General features: G+C 41.2%; 1 protein-coding gene across 1 annotated transcript in view; it reads right to left on the bottom strand.

The window, feature by feature from the left end:
• Positions 1 to 12,946, bottom strand: part of dock1 (dedicator of cytokinesis 1) — a gene marked incomplete at its 5' end in the record, with an annotated part of 602,016 nt that overhangs the window by 324,083 nt on the left and 264,987 nt on the right. The window contains one exon of the mRNA XM_084323017.1: positions 9,401 to 9,537. Within this exon, the coding sequence (XP_084179143.1) occupies positions 9,401 to 9,537 (137 nt within the window). The remainder of the gene's footprint in view (positions 1 to 9,400; positions 9,538 to 12,946) is intronic.

Here is a 12,946-nt window from a genome sequence, read left to right as displayed (position 1 = left end):
TGAACACCATCATTTTGAACTTCCTCTTTAATATATTTATGGATTGACTGGATTTGATCTCCTCCTCCAGATTATTCCACAAGGTAACTCCACACAGAGAAATACACATAGCCTTCCTGGTTAGTCTTGAAGATTGCTGTTCCAGTTTGAGTTTCCCTCTAAGGTTATACCTATGGTAGAGGTGGTGAAAGGGTAGGTTTGTATGGTAGAGGTGGTGAGAGGGTAGGTTTGTATGGTAGAGGTGGTGGGAGGGGAGGAGCACCACAGACAAACTGCTACAGGGATCCACTTTTGTTCTCTTGTAACACTATGTATTCAATACTAAAGATATGTCATACTTTATTTTGACTTTTCAGAGTCCCCCCAAAAAAAACGACCCTGTGCACCTTTAACAAACATTGCTAGCCAAGGAGAGAGGAAATCCTGTATGACGGTTGCGGTGCTTAGCTCCTCGTAGGAACCCATGGCATCGTATGAAAGCTCTTTAGCTTCTCCTGGCTTCAGCATGAGAGCGCAGAAACCATTTCTCTCCATCAAAAGGTATGTGGTTGTTTGATGCCGTTCAAGGCTGTACAAGGAGATGACATCTGGGCCATTTAGGATATGGATTGAAAGTCTAAACGCCACTTCAAGGACAAGTCTTTCTATGAGTCGTGACAGGTGTGGTATGATGCAATGACAACCATTTTCGACACAATGTATCCTGAGTCGGAGTATAGCTTTCTAAAGTGGGCCAGACTCAGGTTGCCTCCGTCAGTCTATCCGTCTCTCAGTCTGTCTGCTGTGGGAACAATCTGAAAAGAACTCCCTCGCTCAGCAACCTCTCCTCCAAAAACCTTCAATAATTTACACTAGTCGTTCTTGCATTTCAGAACTCACAAACAAACACACGCACACACATATACACACACACAAACATGAAGAAGAACTGCAGAGCTGGGACAGGATCAACTCAGATACATCGCAAGAGTTTCTGATCTTGCCTTCCAGTGCGTCAGGTATGACGCAGATGTTTCGTGAAAGACATAAATAAACAAATAAATATATAAAAACACATCTAGTGTTGGATTCTTATGGATGTTGATTTCCCAGCTGTTTTGAATGCTTTTATTTATATTTTTTCATAACAAAGTAATGACTATGGCTTTGGTTTTTATTATGTTTTTAATAACAAAGTGATGATTATGGATTTTATTTGTATTGTATTTTTAATATCAAAGTGATGACTATGGATTTTATTTTAATTATGTTTTTAATAACAAAGTGACGACTAGGGCTTTGGTTTTGTTTCCAGCGCCTGGCTCAATAAGGGCTCCAACCCTTATTGAGTCACTGACACACCAGTCCCTTAGGTGGGTTGGTCTTCTGTACAGATGTCCAGAGTAGAGTACAGTAGTTCTCCTTCCTCCAATATGGCTGCAACATGGCAACATGGTAGCCATGATATTACTGTTTAGCTGTGATTGGCCATATCGTTTGCTTATACCATAGTCACCATCTGTAAACAACATTTCTGAACACCTGTACATTAATTTATTGTGTCTGTACAAGGCAGCTCTCGCCATTGTTGTTGAGTACAAATAACTTTTCTGCAGAATAAAAGAACTGCAAGCAGCCATACTGCGGTTCTTGAGAACACTGCAAGCAGCACTTCCAGGAGCCGGGCAATCGACCCGCTCTGAATAAGCACGCGTTCCGACAACGCTGCAAGCTGCAAAACCCGGGAGCCAGGCAATTGGCCTGTTCCAATAGGCACGCTTTCTGAACAGACACGTACTCCGTACGGGCACACCCCGACACTGCACTAGTCATGGCTAGGGATGGGAATCGAAAACCGGTTCCCATTGGGAGCCGGTTCCTAATTGTCCAATTCCTGGAATCGCATGCCTCCGTGACTATCCATTCCTCTTATCGCTGCCAGGTTTTCCCGACCGTTGCGCATTTCAAAACAATAACGTTAGCATGCAGCCATAGAGCAGACTATTTGATTCCTTAACACAGTGGTTCCCAAAGTCGGGGTCGCGACCCACGGGAGGGCCGCGAGATGATTTAAAAAAGAAGCCACTGAACTTAGAAGCAGGCCAGGACAGTGTTTCTAGTTGTATTCTAAAATTCTATTCTATTGTATTCTAAAATGTGACTATATGGTTTTATATTAACTTAATAAATAAACAAAAAATGAAAAATCTACTTATTTCAACGAACATTTCAAACTAAATAACAGATTATGCACATAAAACGCTGAAAACAACCGAAGCAACAATAGTATTTTAATGAGGCTATTATTATTATCATTATTATTTTGCAACAAGTTAGCCCTCTCATAAATAGCACATATAAATGAATAACTAACTTGAACTAACTTAATAGGATTGAAGTGATATTTGGCTTAAAAAATCGGTCGCCTGGCAAAAAAAAAAAAAAAAAAAAAAAAAACCTGACGATGTGCATTGGGCCGCGGCTCTCTGACGCCTTATTTTCTGGGTCCCGGCCTGAAAAGTTTGGGAACCCCTGCCTTAACACATTGAATGCCCATCACGAGATTTCTCTGATTTTTTTTTATTAGCGATCTGAATTCATATTTCATCAACCGAGTCTACCGTTGGTAATCCTGCCCCGCCAGGAGCTCAGATGTGAAAAAAGCGCCCCCTATCGTCTCCCAGATGGTAATGCACCATTTTGGATTGGACTCGATGAAAATGGATGAGAAAAAAAAATCCGGAATCCACATTTTACTTCTCACGCATGTAACCGGAGCCGATCAGCTTCATTCTGGACCCTCAGCACAGCGTGTAATATGTGTAATATATTGCAGTATACGCGTGGGATCAATAAAAGGATCGATTTTTGGAATAGCGATCAGGAATTGGAATAATCCATTTGGATACCATCTGATCTCAGGTAAGGAATCTATTTTACCAGTCTTAGGATAATCAGAGCCGTTTTCACAGAGATATAAGCTTTTCCCCTATAATGTGATATGGCTGTTTGACTGTAAGATCGAGCAGGAACTGAGAGAATCGATTTTCAGCGCGCGGCACCAGCGTGCACACGTACACATATACTATCAATAATCTAGCGTTTATTTGAAAACTATTCATAAATAGGCCGAAAAATTACAACATTCTAGAATATTACAGTACAGGGCGATTATCATGGAATCTTTAATGTTTCCATGAAAACGAGGGCTTTTCAAAATGCTATCAAACGGAAATGAACCGATAAAAAAACAATCCGCTTCGACAATGTTGACTGGAAATGAGTCATTGATAATGCGACGGGCAGATTAGACACATAGCCATAATTTTAAACATAGATTAGGCGATATTAATGCTAACATTGCAGTGGATGGTGGGCATTCAAGCACTAAATGTGCGCCCCCTGCTGGGCACTGAAAGTGTTAAGGGCTCGAAATTGCCTGGGTTTTGGTCATATGCTCCCGAAATGCTCCCGCTGTTTGACTGCTTCTATGTGCAGTGAAAACTACTATGCTTTGCAACCTAGTCATTCATTTAATTCGGGGTAAACTAGCGTTAGCTCCGCGTTAGCCGCGCGGAGCTAATGCTAGCTGAACCTTGCTCCATACACGCTGCTCCGCGTATACACAAACACACACAGAGAGAGAGAGAGAGAGAGAGAGAGAGAGAACAGCAGGCTGACTAGAAGAGGGTGGGGGCTAATAATAATAATACCGGTAATAATAGATCAAATTTATATAGCGCCTTTCATAGAACCCAAGGTCGCTTCACAATCAGGACCAAAAAAAAGCGGGGAGGGAGCCGTCCGAGTGTGTGTTTGTGTGTGTGTGTGTGTGTGTGTGTGTGTGTGTGTGTGTGTGTGTGCGTGTGCGCGCTGGTCTTCTGAAAGACAGAGGAATAACGACCAGTTGAATGCAACTACAGTTCAATAGATTAAATTAGTTTAAGATATTGAACTGTAGTTGCATTGAACAGGTCGTTATTCAATATATTAAATTAGTTCAATTTTTTTTATAAATAAATAAATGAGAGAATCTCAAATACATTCTTTTATTTACCGGTAAGTGTATAGTTAATATTTTTTTAAATTTTTTTACAGTTTTTGTATTTTTCTGACATGGGGGCCCAACAATAAATGACAATCAGAAATGTCAAGTTGCATGTTGTTATTCTAACCAGCTTAGTTCTGTTGCATTTCCAATTTATTTATTTCAATTATCAGGAACCGATAAGGGAATCGATAAAGAATCGGATCGATAAGCATAATCGATAATGGAATCGTATCGATAAAATCTTATCAATTCCCATCCCTAGTCATGGCTGGAATGACTAGGAGTCAATTAGGCTGACGAAGAAAATCTGACACCAAAGAGTAAAATCTCAAGTCAACATCTGTAATGAATATCAACTGGCTAGTGGGTGAACAAGCAATACAACAAGCTATTTGTTTTGTTTTTGTTCTTACTGAAACAAAAGTCAAATGTTAATCTTTTTTGTCATACAACATAAAGGCAAAGCAGGATATCCACTGATTCCCGCTGTAGAAATGATGAATAGATGAAAGACAAAAGCACGCCTGTGGAAACTGATCATGATTAATTCTATACTAGGTATGCAATGGCATTTTAACAGTAGAGTGAAGAGGGTATTAAATTAAATATTGCCAGAGCCTTGGATAGCCTAATCTGCGGTGGTGGCAAATATTCTCCTCTCCAGCAACACTAATGACATGAGCGAGTCGTCCTGCTCATACTGTAGGAACAGAACTAGGGATGCACCAATACTGGTATCGGATACCAGGCTAAAATAGAATATCGGTATTGGAGAATTTCCCAGATACTCAAATCTGATACCAAGAAAAATGTATAACGTGCCAAAAATCAAAGCAAAGTGACTTGATTTGCTGAATTAACTCGTTAAATCTATATTTTAAATGTTTTTATACTCTCTAAAAATCTATTATATCTTTCTCCAATGACCCAATAATTATTGTCCAAGTCTATACTCTTATGATAATGGACCGGATCGGTACTCTGTATCGGCTGATACCCAAAGCCCAGGTATCTGTATCGGGACTGAAAAAAGTGGGTCGCAAAACAGAACGCGTGATCGTAATACTATAGAGGGCTCACTTAACACTAGAACAGCGAGCCATGCGCACTTCTGGAACCCCGGCCAGCAAGGTCAAACAACCCGACATAATAATAATGCCTTCCCCCCCTGCTCCAGTGCGCCCTGCCTGGCCTTGTGTGTTCCTTTCACACAGCTTGTATAATCTAATATATGCAAGCTGCCCATAATATGTGATTTTCTGAAAACTAAATCAGCAAGTCTAAGTATGATGCCTAGTTTCCCTTTTCCCGGTCAGAAACTAACATTTAAAATATTCTCACGTCTCATCCTACAAATTCGAATTGGCCCATGTTCAAGATTTAATTTCTAAAGTAAATTATCTAACGAATTCCTTGTACATAAAAATGGTAAATAAATATGAAATTCATGGGCTATTTTGCCGTCGGCATGGGGAGCAGTACCGACCCAGTTGAGCAGTTTCCCGGTGTCTGAATCGTTTGGCACAATGGAAATATTTTTTATAATTTTGTCACAGTGTGTGTCTGAAAAGTGAGAGAGAGAGAGAGAAAAGAAACCCACGCAAAACATGTTTTTCCTCAATATCTGAGTTACCAGTAACTGGAGAGAGGAGAGACAGGAGAAACAGGAGAGAGAAAAGACAGGAGAGACAGTAGAGAGGAGAGATGGGGAGACAGGAGACACTGGGGAGGTGTGGAGCAAACACACTAGTCAGGCCACTAATACATTTACACAGTCCTGCATCACATACATTTTGTGTTTTATCCACAAAAAAAGGTTGTTTTTTTTCTTCAAAATTCTAACATTGCAGATATCGAAATAACACATTTGTGAGTTTAAGTCAAGGAGGGAGGGAGTTATTGAAATTCTAAAATTCAAAAACAGTCACATGACCGGCCCAGCTGTCCTAGTGTTACAGGAAGTCAGGAAAAGAAGGGGATAGAAGCCAACAGAACATAGCCACCCTTGTTACTCTGCTCCCAAACAGTCACAGGCGCCAACAGAGGGAATAAGTAAGGGATAATGTATAGCTACGAGGTCATTGTCGCAAAATAATTGACCGACACAGAGTTTAGAACGTCAGTGAAGGTCAATTATTTTGCGACAATGACCGAGTAGGCTATACATTATCCCGCTTATTACATGGCTAACTTACTAACAATATACCTAATTCATTTGACAAATCGCAGTTGTTCTGTGGCTCTGTCACTGTCAGCCCAAATAAAGTGATTATTATTATCGCGGGCAGCCTCTGGCTCCGCTGTCAGTGCAGCGCTATACATTATCCCGCTTATTACATGGCTAACTTACTAATAATATACCTAATTCATTTGACAAATCGCAGTTGTTCTGTGGCTCTGTCAGCCCAAATAAAGTGATTATTATTATCGCGGGCAGCCTCTGTGTTCTGGCTCCGCTGTGTTCTGCTCCGCTCGTCGCTCCGCCCCCTGTCATCGCCGGCACGGCAGTGTCTAATTGCACTGAAACAGTGTGTCAGTGGGCTTGATTGCGAACAGCTGCGCTCTGCGGTCATTATTGAAAAATCTGCGGTCATTATTGAAAAATAATGACCGCAGTCGGGGGGCTGTTGACCAATCACAAGCAAGCATTTCGGCGAATGTGAAAACGCCATGTAATAATAGCCTAGCTGCCCGCGATAATAATAATCACTTTATTTGGGCTGACAGAGCCACAGAACAACTGCGATTTGTCAAATGAATTAGGTATATTGTTAGTAAGTTAGCCATGTAATAAGCGGGATAATGTATAGCCTACTCGGTCATTGTCGCAAAATAATTGACCTTCACTACGTTTAAAACACCTCGGCGCGGCGCCTCTGTATTTTAAACTCCGTGTCGGTCAATTATTTTGCGACAATGACCTCGTAGCCATACATTATCCCTTACATAAAGCAGCCTGTTCATTATTTCGGTTCTAGAAAGACATTTATGGGTGGCTTTTATAATATGCATAGGATAATTGGAACAAGCAATGCACGTAGCTTAAGATAGTAGCCTAAATGTACGAATATTATCATACATTTCATATATGCCAACTTTATTATCATCATTATGATGGTATTAGACATACGTGAAAAGAGAAACATTCTCATGTTGATGTGCTATGCACAGAAACGTTGGTTTGATCATTCATTTTTATGAAGTTAATTTAAAAGTAATGATGTGATTTGTGCATGCAATAGGGCAATAGATGTGCACTGTAGTGCAACTGTAGATTTGAAAAGCATAATGTTGGCCTAACGAGGCTAAAACTGTGACAGGATGAGGGAAGTGCAACACTGAGGGACAGCTACGAGTGCCTCAGACCACCCTTCTACCTTTCAGAAGGCATACCTTAGCTGAGGAGGCTCTAGGAAACAGCTCAACAACCTTAGTTATAATATATGGTTATCTATATATTTAGGAAGACCTAATAGGTAGACTTATGACGCACGTAGCTCTGGGAAACGAGGCTCTGGTCAGTATAATTAATCATTGCAATGAACATGGGAATTGTCCTGCCTGAACCAGAATTACTTCCCATAGATCGAAAAAGCAATCGCTGTCAGGTTGTAAAGTAGTTCCAGGAAACAGTACAAAGCCCGTGTCCATCGCAATGATGAATTATACTAACCAAAGCAGCAGCATGACTTTGGTTTTAGGGTTTGACAGCAGAGTGTGTTCTTCACCAAGTCCTTTCTGTAGAGAACCTCCCTAATGTTGAGTTATCTATCTAAAGCAGTAGGTTCGACAGTTATCTATCTAAAGCAGTAGGTTTGACAGTTATCTATATAAAGCAGTGGGTGTGACAGTTATCTATCTAAAGCAGTAGGTTTGACAGTTATCTATATAAAGCAGTAGGTTTGACAGTTATCTATATAAAGCAGTAGGTTTGACAGTTATCTATCTAAAGCAGTAGGTTTGACAGTTATCCATCTAAAGCAGTAGGTTTGACAGTTATCTATCTAAAGCAGTAGGTTTGACAGTTATCTATATAAAGCAGTAGGTTTGACAGTTCTCTGTACGACAAGCCATAAGGTTTGACAGTTATCTATATAAAGCAGTAAGTTTGACAGTTATATCTATAAAGCAGTAGGTTTGACAGTTATCTATATAAAGCAGTAAGTTTGACAGTTATCTATATAAAGCAGTAGGTTTGACAGTTATCTATATAAAGCAGTAGGTTTGACAGTTATATCTATAAAGCAGTAGGTTTGAAAGTTCCCAAAGTCGGGGTCGCGACCCACAGGAGGGTTGCGAGCCGCCGCCGCGGGTGGGGGGGGGTGGTCGCCAGATGATTTCCAAAACAAATTATAAAAAAAAAATATCCAAAAAGAAAAATATGTTTTTTTTTGCAGTCAGGCCACTGAACTTAGAAGCAGGCCAGGACAGTGTTTCTAGTTGCAGCAGCGCAATAGTTAGATAACCTAGGTGGGGAACAACCAGGAGATCACTGCAACTCACACAAGTTGGAGAACTATCTCTCTCTCTCTCTCTCTTGCTCTCACACACACACACAAAAGGAGCCGCATGTGATTGGTGGAGGCGGGACCCTTACAAAAAACTGTTGTTGCTAATCAATGACACATGCTAGCCTGTAATAATCCCCCCCAGAAAAATCTACTTTACATTTGATATATTGCAAATATATGCCATCACACACACTGGCATTTAAAGGGTTAGAATTATAAAAATAATATGTGGTGTTATGATCAGGGCTGAAGTTGAATAAAAGATTTTATTATTTTCAATCTGACATTACAAAAAAACTGAAAATCCATCAAAATCAGTGTTGTTGCTAATCATACATAGCCTGTTTAACAATAATTTGTCATGCCATCACAAACACTGGCATTTAAAGGGTACAAATAAAAAAATGCCTGTACCAGAATGCAGGAAATGAAGTCTTTGTAACAAGAAATGTCCTGGTGGGGGACCCCCAGACCCCCTGCTTAAAAAGTGGCCTGACTGGGGCTATATTTTGCACTATATTTCCTGGCCTGAATGATTTCCCCAGTCCGGCCCTAGTTAAAAGCCTCCAATGCTTATTAGTGTGTGTGCATTTGAACGTGTGCATGTTTCAACCATACATTTCCATTTATAATATAAAAAAAAATAAAAAATACAATTTTTTTTTTTTTTTTTTATACCTCCTATAATAGTGGGGGTCGCGGCTCTCTGACCCCGATATTTTTGGGTCGCGGCTTGAAAAGTTTGGGAACCCCTGATCTATATAAAGCAGTAGGTTTGACAGTTATCTATATAAAGCAGTAGGTTTGACAGTTGTTGATATAAAGCAGTGAGTTTGACAGCAGTGTGTGTATTCCTCACCACGTCCGTTCTGTAGAGAACCTCCAGGATGTCGCTGAGCAGTTGACAGCAGGCCTCCAACTCCTCCTGCTTCTCCTGCTTCTCCAAGTGGAACTTCAGCTGCTCTGTCATCAGAGGCAGCATGATCTCACGGCAGTCTGCAGGGACACCACACACACACACACCCACCCACACACACCCCCACACACACACACCCACACACACACACAAACACAAACACGGTTAACTCGGAGACCAGATGATGGATTATGTAGAAACTCAGCAGGCACATGGGGGCAAAAAACGTGGATGTGCGCATGCATACATTCGAAGACACAAACACGTTCAAAGACATATCTGAATTTGAATACTGTATTCTGAGTGAAACAGATATTTCCTCTACCTGAAGTTGCTCGTTATTATTAGGGGGGGGGGTTCTCGTAGCCTCTATCCCAACGTTACACAAACGGGACGTTTGGTTCTGTTCGACTTTTTTCAGTTATTTAGATAATAATCGAAATTGGAGACTAGCCTACCTAACCTCATAACGTGCACTGGCACGTATACGTGCCGCTTTGCCCTTGTGCCCAAGTGATGGCATTTTGCGAGCGTCTAGCGCAGGGGTGGCCAACCCGCGGCTCGCGAGCCGCATGCGGCTCTTTGCCCGTCAATGTGTGGCTCTTCCACCCATTAAAAAGAAAAATAATAATATATATTTTTTTGTAATATTTTTTTTTTATGTCACTCATTCCATAAGGACGTAGAATAAACATTAAACTAATATTTTTTTTTTTAAATGGTCCATTTGCATGTTCTTGGTATCTGAATCTAGGGACATATATGGATCAGTGTCAGAAATAGTGTGTCTGTTACTAGGCTTGAGTAAATTGTAATGAACCAAAGGAGAATATCAATTATATTTAAAAAAGTACTGAATTCTGGCATCTTTTTTATAATGTAAATTTCTCCACCATTTTTCATCGTATTGCAACACTGTTTTTTGCAAGACGTTCACAGAAAGGTAGAGAAACTAACTGCGTTCTGTTTTATGGCAATAACGTTCAGGTTTGTGGGAGATAATCCCAAAAAAAATTTAGAAATAAAAAAGTAAATCCAGAAGTCAGATGATTGACAGGGGCTGGTGTGAGCTGGGTAGGGTAGTTTTTCGAAATTCAAAAGCCCTGAGGCTACGTTTAGACGGAGAGAGTCTGAACAGAAACCGCAAAAGTCGTCTTGCGGTCTCACTTTTAATTTTGCGTTTAGACTAGCATTTTGGGATGGAATTCTCCGTGCAGACGAGGCTGTAACGACTCGAGATGACTGAGCCCCGCTGTCACACGATTGGCGCATATGTCACATGACGTGCTGTGAAGACCCGCCCTACTCTGCCTCTGATTCGCAGACTGTGGGTGGGGAATGTGATTGGACCAAAGCAGAGTCACTCACAGACGGTGGGTCCAGTCACTAATAGTTATGATAGCCGCGGGACAGATTCTTGTGTATTTAAAAGTACTGCCAATGTAGCCTTCAGGTGATCGCCATGGATAGAATCAGACATGCTTTGTTTACGCTTCTAGGCTACTGGCGCATGTCTGTGATGTAAGCAGTACGCGCGACGAGAGCCTTGACAACCCTTTCGTCATCGTTTTATGCGGTTTGACAGTTTAGATGATAGCGCAAAGGTTTATCGTTTCTAGGAATTCCACCCTGGAAGGTAGTCTCACTTTTTTGGGGTTTCACACCGTAAAAACGCTGTTTCCGTATAAACGAAAGGCACATCCGAAAAAATATTTTTGCGGATTCACCTGCTAGCGTTTCCGTCTAAACAGGGCCTGAGTCTCTTCCTTCCAAAGACTACACTCAATTTTGGCTGTGCCACTTCCTCCTGTCAATATGCGCCGGTTTCCGACTCAATACCCTGAGATTTCTATAATCTTATATTTCACTAATAACAATTAAAATCATTGGTAAACAAACGTAATGCTGAAAATATACACTTTTACTGTATAATCTCAGGCTTAAGAGGTTAACCCTGTGAGGCCCAAATTAAAAGGACATTAGCAACTTCAGAGGCCAGAGGGTGGCACATATAAACACATTAAACTATCAAATAGCATTGTGAGGCTGAACAACAGGACCAATTGACTATACATGTGCTTAATTTTTTTTTAATAAACATTATTTTACAATAATGTGATAAGTGATTTTGTAATTTTGCAACCGTGGGTCTCACAGGGTACTTTTAACCCTGTGAGGCCCAAATAAAAAAGACATTAGCAACTTCAGAGGCCAGAGGGTGAGACCTATAAACACATGAAGGGTGCCGTGACTGAAAAAAAAGGTTGAGAAACACTGTATATGGTGTGGCTATTTGTGGTACCACAGTACATTTTGTGGCTCTTAGTCTCTGACTGGTTGGCCACCCCTGGTCTAGCGGCTCTGGGCTGCATTTTTTCCCGAACATATAATATACCGTTCGAAACATCCATTTGACGCGGTTCGAATGCCACCTCACTCGACCAATTCCGTGCCTCGGTTCTCGAGTTACATGACGATATGTCAGGGTGAGCGTCTTTTTACAGGCCACGCATCACGATGACCACCCCGGACTGTATACACTCCAGAACTGACCAATCACCACTGATGGCGAAAATGATTGGTCAGCGTTGTAGCCAACGAGTGTACGCCTCAACACACAAGCTTCCAATAATGGTGACCGTACTGTTCCCATGTGCACAAGTTCGTTTGGACAGTCTGCCTTCTCTGTTAATAGGGCAAACTTATGGAACTCTCTGCCTACTGGCTTAAAACTGGAGTCCAATGCCAACGTCTTCAGCAGAGGACTCAAGGTATGGCTGAAATCAAAGCAGCAGTGCTCACATATGTAGACACGGACTGGTTTTGTTGTTTTGATCATTGACTCTTGCTCTGGTAACTATTTGTTCTGATTTGTATTTTACTGTTAATTTTATTATATCTTTTAGAAAAGCCTCAATGGACTAGTGTTGAAAACTAGCACTTGTGCTATAAACACGCAAAACAACGCATGTGGTCTGTCCACTGTGGCTGGTCCAATGTAGCTGTGGTGTCCATTTTAAATAAACATTTTCATTCATTCAACATAGTCATAGCCAGGACTCAGGATGTAGGATGTAGGCTGGTGCAGAATCAAAGTGGACAGACGACATGTCACTCTGGCTTGTTTTTGTGTCATGGGCTGCTCAACCGGTCCGCACCACCAGGAGGTGATCCACCGGTACTCCTGATGGCCAGTGCGCTGTTGCCTCCACCTGTACAAACCAGATTAAATGACAACTGCCTCGCTCGCTCTCCCCAACATACAGTACATAGTCCAACTCAAATATTTGATCAGTAGTACAGAATATTGACCCCGACCAGAGGAGATCTGAGATTTTAAATCAAACAGTCCATTTCCATATGTCGAGAGAGGTACTGTGTTAGAGTGGAGAGTGGGCAGGAGGGGGGGCAGCCGAGATAAGACTGAACCTAAGGTGCTCAGTCACTGAATTATCATACTTTTTTATTAAAACTCCCTTTAAAAGGGCG

Source organism: Notolepis coatsorum (genome assembly GCF_963971535.1).
Source record: "Notolepis coatsorum genome assembly, chromosome: 10".
Taxonomy (NCBI): domain Eukaryota; kingdom Metazoa; phylum Chordata; class Actinopteri; order Aulopiformes; family Paralepididae; genus Notolepis; species Notolepis coatsorum.
This window is presented reverse-complemented; position numbering and strand designations above follow the sequence as displayed.